General features: G+C 34.8%; 2 protein-coding genes across 2 annotated transcripts; one reads left to right on the top strand and one right to left on the bottom strand.

Moving 5' to 3' along the window:
* The first annotated feature begins 305 nt into the window (after positions 1-305).
* Positions 306-3,026, top strand: LOC140968251 (F-box/FBD/LRR-repeat protein At1g13570-like). The gene is made up of 4 exons (XM_073429158.1): positions 306-447; positions 1,150-1,995; positions 2,271-2,426; positions 2,570-3,026. The coding sequence occupies exons 1-4, from the start codon at positions 436-438 to the stop codon at positions 2,843-2,845; spliced, it is 1,290 nt and encodes a 429-aa protein (XP_073285259.1). The 5' UTR covers positions 306-435; the 3' UTR covers positions 2,846-3,026.
* Positions 3,027-5,844: 2,818 nt separating this feature from the next.
* Positions 5,845-8,228, bottom strand: LOC140968252 (uncharacterized). Its single transcript, XM_073429159.1, has 4 exons — positions 7,728-8,228; positions 7,561-7,614; positions 7,312-7,458; positions 5,845-6,147 (listed from the first exon to the last, which is right to left on the bottom strand). The coding sequence occupies exons 1-4, from the start codon at positions 8,226-8,228 to the stop codon at positions 5,845-5,847; spliced, it is 1,005 nt and encodes a 334-aa protein (XP_073285260.1).
* Between the last annotated feature and the right edge of the window lie 1,083 nt (positions 8,229-9,311).

Genomic DNA, 9,311 nt, shown 5'->3' with positions numbered 1-9,311 from the left:
TCCTCCCTTTTTGTCTCAAATTTTACAAGATTTTGTGATATGTGAGATATCATTAAACATGAAATTATAAAATAATTTCTTTATTACTTGTCCAAAGAAGTACCTTTATCTCAAAGCAAGGAACGGAAATTTGTACGTGTGCCGGTTTATTTAGTAATAGTTGTGAAGGGTATAGAACCTGCAAAGACACATTATCTAAGTAAACCGAAACTGATTTTGCAAACTTTTACGAATACTTAACTTAGAAACGAAATGAGGAATGATATTTTATATTGACTTTATTTATGTTTGGACAGGAAGATTTGTGTATTGCTGTGAGGTGGCAGCCTGGCAGTCTGTTGTTTTCTTCATACTTTCCTATGGGAATTAAGTCTTGATGGAAGAACTACGTCCTTTGAACTCTGAAGTATTTGCTGAACATCTTTGTTGTCCGCCATGAGCAATATGGTAATTTAATTTTCAAAATCTCACTTTCTATCAGTTGATTGGATTTGTTTTTTGTATAAAATAATTGACATGTGTGTGCTGCGCTTATACCTGGATGCTTGAACCTCTGTGCAAGCATACATTTGTTTCTTTGTGTTGAAGTGTCATTTTGTTTCTAAACATTTCAATGCAATGACAGAGTGGCTAAAATGGCATGAACTGCTTGGTTATCTTTGAAAGCATTATCCAAACCAGGCAACATCTGAAGGCAAATGGTTTCCATTCTTAGTTTTGACCTTCTGTAAAGTGTGAAGAAAATTTTATTCCCATCCATGTTGCACTTATCTTCTAGTTCTGCAAAAGCATGTATTAACTTAGCCGAAAGCTAGTGCAAATGGAATTATTTTGAAAAATGTGATTGTATTGATAGACTCTCTATATCAGTCGGCTTTAGTCTACAAATTAGCCAATCACAAATTGCTAGAATAGTTGGCTTTAGATATTAATCCGGATATTTTGAGGATTTATTAGTTGTGGTTTTTATTTTGATAATTGTGTTTGCCCATTTATGAAGTTTATAATTTATAATTTTTTTCTTTCTGTAGCCCCGGATTCTTGTCTATCTTGATCTTTATTTGTTGCCAATTTTTCAGTCCATAACATGCATGGCTTAGTTTTTCTGTTTTGGCATCCTAATTTGTTTGCAAATATTTTGATTTACAGAAGCAAATAGAACCACCGAACGTACCCAACAAAGTGAAAACAGAGGTGGACAAAATTGTCCACTTACCAGAGCATATTATAGACAAAATTTTGTCATATTTATCCCTAAGGGATGCTGTGCGAACGAGTGTTTTGTCAACCAGGTGGAGATACAAATGGGTTACACTTCCATATCTTGTATTTGATAATCAATCAGTTTTAGTGTCTACCCAAGATCAAACCCTCATAAAAAACAAGCTTGTCAGTATTGTTGACCACGTCCTATTGCTTCACAATGGCCCTATTCATAAATTTAAACTTTCTCATCGAGATCTTCAAGGTGTAAGTGATATTGATAAGTGGATTCTTTTCCTGTCTAGAGGCTCTGTCAAGGAATTTATACTTGAGATATGGAAGGGCCATCGTTACAAGCTCCCTTCTTCCATATACACTTTCCAAAATTTGGTCCATTTGGAACTTTTTAACTGCCTTTTATTGCCTCCATTTTCATTTATTGGTTTTAAAAGCTTGAAAAGCCTTGATCTTCAGCATATTACCATGGACCAAAGTGCATTTGAATACATGATATCCAGCTGCCCTTTACTTGAGCGTCTGACTTTGATGAACTTTGATGGTTTTGCCCTTCTTAATATACATGCTCCAAATCTTCTTTTCTTTGACATTGGAGGCATTTTTGAAGATGTTAGTTTCCAAGACACATCCCAGTTGGCTGTCGTCTCTATTGGTCTGTATGTTAACACTGAAAGTGACCGAAACCTAGCTTTTGGAAGCACCGGCAATTTGATCAATTTTTTTGCTTGTCTACCGCGTATTCAAAGGCTTGAAGTTCAGAGCTATTTCTTGAAGGTGCCATCAGTTCTCATCATAACTTAAATTCCAATATTTTAAAATGTTACACCCATGAGTGCTTTCATTGAAAAAACTATATTAATTAGATAGCAGAGTTATTTGCTCTTATATTGGAATTGTCATGTAATTTGCTAGCCAGCTTTATTTGTAACGCTTTATTACATTCCTCCTTGTGTATAGGTAGCCGAGCGCTCAGTTATCAATCAATTACTTATGTTTTTATCTCAACTTTCTAGTCAATTATCTTCCTTCTTTCTGATTTGTCTCTCCAGTATTTGGCTGCTGGAACCATACCAGGAAAGCTACCAAAACCTTGTGTTGATCTTGGTTTTCTTTCGATACGAATCAATTTCAATGATGTGGAAGAGAATCTAGCAGTGCTTTGCCTTCTGAGAAGTTCTCCTCATCTTCAGGAGCTTGAGATGTTGGTTAGTTTTTTTACGCTTGTTAATTTTACCATATCTCATTCAACCTTATATTAAACGTCTTGTTTTTCAATTCGTTTTTTGTAATTTCCCTTTCCTGAGTATACTTTCCATTGAATCTCAATCATCTCCCCAACTATACACAGGCTCGTGCAGAGGAGCAACAGGCGAATTTAAGGACCACTTCTAATATTCCGGAAAACATTGAAGCATTTAAGCATCTGAAGGTTATTAAGATTGTTGGGATATCTGGGATCAAACAAGAACTGAATTTCATCAACTTTTTGCTGGCAAATTCGCCTGTTCTTGAAAGGATGACTGTCAAGCCTGCCTCGGACGATGGTGGGTGGGATTTACTAAAGGAGTTGCTCCGGTTCCGACGATCTTCTGTCCATGCAGAAATTATCTACATTGATCCATAATCTGGTTAATGTAAATCATATCTCCTTTAGTTTTTGGACTGTTATGCGGGATCATGTTTGTTTCTAAGTGCTGGAACATGGGGAAGAAAGGTAAAAACAACGGGCTTATTTCTATGTTATAGTTTATGTTATATCCTACTGAAACGGAAATACGTTGTAACATTTGTTTATTTCCTCATCAGTATTTTCTAAACCATCGACACATTGGTCAATGTTACTGAATTAAGTATCAAAAATAGCGGTTGCGGGTTCTATTATCATAAAAAAAAATTGTAACTGAATTGCCTTTTCAAGTGTATTAACAAGAACCATCAACACAGTGGTCAATGTTTACTAAAGTTGGGCATCAAGCAAAACTTTCGTAAAATAATCTGTCATCATTTTGATACGTTATTTCTTAGTATATATACCTCTCACCAGTCAATTAACCAAGAATTAGTTGGGGTTTAACTGGTTTCTGTATACATATCGTAGAAAATCTAACTTTTATTGAAAATATTATTTATCTGCTACACTTGAAAAGAATTTCCTTTGGATCATATATAATTGGATTTTGATGCGTGAATCTCATGTGTGTTTCGTATAGGAGTCTTATATATAATTGATTACAACATTAAGGTGGGGTACTGGATAAATTTTCGTTTTTACTTTGGTTCAAATCTGAATATTTGTTTCAAAGAGGAGAAGTTTATGTCACGTCACTCAAGTGATGATTAACATATTTTTTCTATATACCCATTCATGTACTTGATTGAAATATTTTAAATAAAACATAGAAATGATGAATTAATACGACCTGGAAACATTTTTTAAAAAATACCAATAATTAATTTATGATAATCAGAACTTGTTCAAGTGTTATTAATATTTTGTATTTGGTATTAAATGGGGCCGATCGAACTTCCGCTCAATAAATTGGGAATGTTTGAAAGTTAGGTGGTGGACATTCCCAAAATTCTTGTGCATTTATTTTTATTTTTTGACAGGTAAAACTTGTAATTATATTGATTCAAAGTAAAGTATTTTGTTACACAAAGTATGTGCAACTACATTTGTCGATCTACACAGTGGAACAACTTAGCTTCTCGAAAGTGGCTCAATAAGTATCTAACTTCTGTAGAAATTGCTCCATTGTAGCTACGATCTTACACTGGACAAGTGAGTGCTTGCACCTCCAAGAGTGAGTCAGTAGAGATTTGTTGAATCGTTAATCCTCGTTCTTGCACCAATTTGATGCCCTCCCATATCGCGACTAATTTTGCATAAACAACCGTAGGAGGCTTGTCGATTTTCATACCAAAAGCAATAAAACTATGTCCTGCATGGTTGCGAACCAACCCACCGATCACGTAGTGGGGTGCATTCAATTTAGAGTTTTGATGACTTTTAATGGCTTTTTCAAATGATAGACTTTTATGGATTTGATAGATTTTTATTGACTTTTATGGATTCTCACAGATTTATAAACAGATTTATGTGGATCCATGTATACTTTTTTTCAAGATTTTTACAGACTTTTGTGAATTTTTTTATAGAATTTTATAAATTTTGTACTTAATTATAACATATTATTTTTTATTAATTTTTTTGAACCAATAATTAATTGATATATATAACATATTAAGTTTGAAATAGTTTTTCAATATTTATATTAATAAATAAATATAATTAATTAAAATTTAAATCATTTAATCCTTATATGTGTATATATGTGGGTTTGTATGCATGTTTGTAAATTTTTTAAAATACATCAATTGATTAATCTGCAATCTTGTTTTTGAATTGATGATATAAATGTGAAAAGAATATTATTTAGCATTGTGTAGATATAATTTTGTACAATAAGATCATATCTTATATATTAATTGAAAATGCTAAAAAGAATTTAAAAAATCATGGTTGCTGTGAGGCTATTCAATCATTAAGAATTAAGCAATATTTTTTGGATGATCTTTTATTATTATTGAACATTACATTAATTTGTATAAATTATAAATTAAAATCACAAAATCAATTTTAGTATTCAAAATTTCATATGATTTTAAAATAAAAAATTATAAAATGAACAATCAGCCAAAAAATGAAAAATTTAAAAGGAAAATTGAAAATATATATAGAGATACACTTCGAAAATTTGAGAGAATGATATAGATAGATAAGAGGAGAGAAGATAAGAAGAAAAGTGATGTGAAGCGACAGAGAGATAAATAAATAGCTTGTGTATGAGTTAGAAGTTTTAAAAATCTATCCAAATCTTTGGGTTGAACCAAATACAATTTTTGACAATTTATAGTTGTACCTTAAGTTTTAATGTTTGTATGTTAATGAATTCTATGAAGTTATTAAAAGTCTATTGAAAATTTGAATACCTATAGACTTTTATAGAGTTTTTAAATTTCAATGTTGAATACTACTTGAATTTTTAAAACTCTACGAAATCTATTTTGAATACAACTAGACTTCTATTGAGTACGTAAAAATCTTAATTGAATACATCTAGACTTTTAAAATCTACAAAAGTCATTAAAAATCGATAAATCTCCTACATTGAATACATCCCCATAGTGTTTAGTGTACTTATTGTACGCCGCTTCAACGTTCATTTTTAAAAGGTTAGGTGGGAGGATCAGCAGACCACCTTGCCGGTGAGCCAATGATATTGTCCCGAGGGCCTGTGAGCATATATTCGCGAGCTATCTGGAATTCCTGGGGCAGCGAGACACTCCAATTAATATATTGAAATACATATCCCCTTGCTCTTATTCTCATGCAAAAAAATATATCCACAATATCAAGATGTCTTGCCTTCTTGAGAATCTGGCAATACAGTGTCGCGTTCCAACAATTCTTGATCCCTGAACACCAAAACAGCACATGCTCGGTTGAATCATTGTCAGAGCTACATAGTGGGCAAGCGTCAACCTCTGGAACATGGTGAGAGCATATTTCTTGTTGTTGGGATAATTTTTTGTAGAACTCATCGCCAAAAAACTCTGACTTCAGGGAGAATAGTAAACTCCAAATGTAGCTCCACCACTGTCTAGATTGAACCAACGTAACGAATAGTGGCTTGGAGATTCATAGGATCCAATCTCTACTTTATATCCATCTCTAACCGAGTATTTCCCCTTGGAGTCAAATGGCCAAAGTCTCGAATCCTTTGGTGGTATCGTGGGCAGTGGGATGGCTAAGATCTCCTGTGCAATATATGGAGCAAAGATTGTTTGCACCAAAGGTTTGTTCCATGCCCCATTTACCATAAGCTCACTGACGGTGACAAAATTTCCCTGTCCTCTAGGGGCCTGAATTTGTGAACGAAAACCAGGGATCCAATGATCTAGATATATCCAAACACTCTCGCCCTTACCAATTCGCCAAATCCTTTCTTAATTAGTAGCTATAGACTCCACATCAATGATCTCCATATGTATGATGGGTTGCTATCTAAAGGTGCAACCATGATATCTAGATATCTAAAATACTACCTTTGAGTACACGGGCGACAAGAGAATGCGGGTCATCAATGATCCTCCATATTTGCTTTACCAGGAGGGTTTTATCAAAAGATTCAAGTTTGCGGAATCCCATGCCTCCTATGCATTTCGGCTTACATAGATACCTCCAAGACTTCCGATGCATCTTATTTTTTCCAGCGTCGATACTCCACAATTCGCACATTCTCGTTCTATTGCATCGCATACAGAATTCAGAATTCGGAAACAAATCATAGCATATGTAGGGATCGACTTTAACACAATCTTGATTAGAATCTCTTTACCGCCAATGGAGTATGCTCTACTCCCCATGGTTCGCAATCGCGGTCACGGAGACCGTCGTGGAGGTCACCATTCCAGTTCTCATTACATTTCGCAGAACGGTCACGGCGTGGATATTTTTAAAAATTAATATAAATCGAAAATTTTGGAAAAATATTTAATAATATGTAAATCAAAATAAATATTATTTAAATAGATTATTTGATGAAAACAATATAATAACTAAATTTTATTCACGCCTTATTCAATCACGAAGCATATCTTTGTTATATATTGAAATTTTCACAACCCTCTCGAAATTGAAATATACTATTAAGAAAGTTTTGAGTTATAATCAATTAAACTTTTAAAAAAATTTCAATTGGAGGTATATATGTTAACCCAAATTGGAATTAAATTTCTTTAAGACTTACTTTAGAGTTACATATTATTTAACATCAACTAAAATGCATCAACTAAAATCAATATTTTACAATCAATTTAATTATTTTATTATTGCATATTCTGATGAAATTTTCAAATATAAATTGCTAAATCTCAGTGTAGCTCTTCTTTCTTTGATGGATGGAGCGGGAGGTAGATTCAAGATTCATAGTTAAATATTCTTTACAGCAAGCCTTGCAATTGTTTGTTTGTGTATTCAAGTATTCCAGAATACTTTGCTCCTATATTCTTCTTTTTTCTTTTTACCGTTCCGTTCCGTGCTGATTCGTCGATCCGTGCCGTTCCACCGATAACACGACGTTTTCTATCTACGTAACGACGTCCCAAAGCATCAACGTTCACACCCCGGAACTTCGTCAAGGTGGGCCTCGTTCCAGTTCCGGAACGACCGTTCTGATACCGTTTCAGCAAACCATGATCACTGGCACTACAGAATTCTGATAAACTTTCCAAGAAACGACGTTGTTCATCAAATACAGTTGATGATTAAAAGACCTGGAGTAAAAACACAAAGACAACCTTCTGATCGGTGGATTCAGGCGAGCGTTGCTAAAGATGGTACATCTAGTTAGCACTTTCAAGTTCCGTTTCGACCGTTACCGTTTCGTTCCACCGTTAAAGCGCCGCTATAACGTCAAAGAACAGCGCTACAAAGCAATCACTGATTTGCCATGGGACTTTTGGAACGTAAGTGACCGTTCCCGTTCCGGAACGGGCGTTCCGGCCGCGCCGCGATCTTTGCGGCGAACCATGCTACTCCCCCACCCTTGTTTGATTTTTACCACCTTCTCTACCAGATATCTGAATTGGAGTTTCTTGTTACGCGCTGAGAAATTCGGGAGCCCTAGGTATACCTCATGTCCTTGGGCAATCAGAATAGATAATATTGACTTGTTTGGCTTTGCAATCCCTACCTCCATATTAATGCTAAAGGAGAGGGAGGACTTTTCGAAGTTAACAAGCTGTCTTGAAGCTCTGTCACAGAGAGAAAGGAAATTGCGAATTCCCACACACCCTTCCACTGTTGCCTTAAAGAATACGAGAATGTTAACTGCAAAAAAGAGATGAGATATTGAAGGACAAGATGGGGCTATACGCAAGCCTGAGAATGTATTGCTAGCTTCGTGTTTGAGAAAGAGATAAGAGAGTCCCTCAGCACACATCATGAACAGATGAGGGGAAAGAGGGTCACCATGACGTAGGCCTCTCCCCAGGATCAAGCTGCCGACTAGTTCACCATTAAGAGAGAAAGAGTATTTTACTTAGCTCACACACAATAAGAGGGTCACCCTGATGAATGTCTCACACTTGTGCATTTATGTTACTCTATATGAATTTTTCATTTCTTTAGAATTCTTAAATAAGAATAAGTTTCAATGAAGATTCAAGTATTGTTCTTGTCATGTTACTCCCCAAATGCTTGAACTATACGCGGTATAGACATACGTCGAGTTTACTTCCATTTGTATCTGCCCACAGTACTCTAGGACTCGTAAATTGAAATTGTTGTTAGATTAGATATCCAGCTAACCAACTTGTGGCTTTGGTTTTATTTTCTTTGACGTAAAAACGATCTTTATTTTAATAATATTTTACAGTTTTATCTAATTATGCCATTTACTTTATCTGTATACCAATGCAAGCATCATGTATAAGACATTGAATATATAATAGTACCATGAGGTTTTCCTCTCAACGTAAAACCACGAAACTCATTAGAAAGTGCATCATATATTCTGAACAGGTTCCTAGTCGAACCAGCCAACTAAAACAAGGATAAAGGTCGCTTGAACTTGAGATTAGCATCTGTGATGTTAATATCATGTTTCAATGGTAAGTGCATGAAGATGTTCATTCATGAAGATGTGTGATCATTTGATGATTCACTGGACAACCCTCCCTCGGACTGTCCAAGTGGTTATTACTTTATCGAGTTGAATAGTCAGCAGTTATGGTCATACATCATTAGCTCATTGACCCAAGAAAATGTTGAGGCTCTAAGTCTTAGCATGCACTTTGATCCATTAACCGACTCCATTGAGAGTCATCAGGTTGTGAGGTTGGGTGTATTTTCGAAAAAGGTAGGAGAAAATGCATTGCAATCAGTGATTTACTGTTTGCCTATGGGTGAAGATATCATATGTGATCTGATGAGTTAATAGTACAAAGTGTCTTCGGCCAGAGGAAGAAATGTATTTTAGGGAAATGCGTTTTCTTAGTTACACATACGATGTCACTATTAGTAC

The sequence above is a fragment of the Primulina huaijiensis genome, unplaced genomic scaffold (genome assembly GCF_012295235.1).
Source record: "Primulina huaijiensis isolate GDHJ02 unplaced genomic scaffold, ASM1229523v2 scaffold34285, whole genome shotgun sequence".
Classification (NCBI taxonomy): Eukaryota; Viridiplantae; Streptophyta; class Magnoliopsida; order Lamiales; family Gesneriaceae; genus Primulina; species Primulina huaijiensis.
The sequence above is the reverse complement of the archived record's forward strand: the minus strand, read 5'-3'. Positions and strand labels throughout refer to the sequence as shown.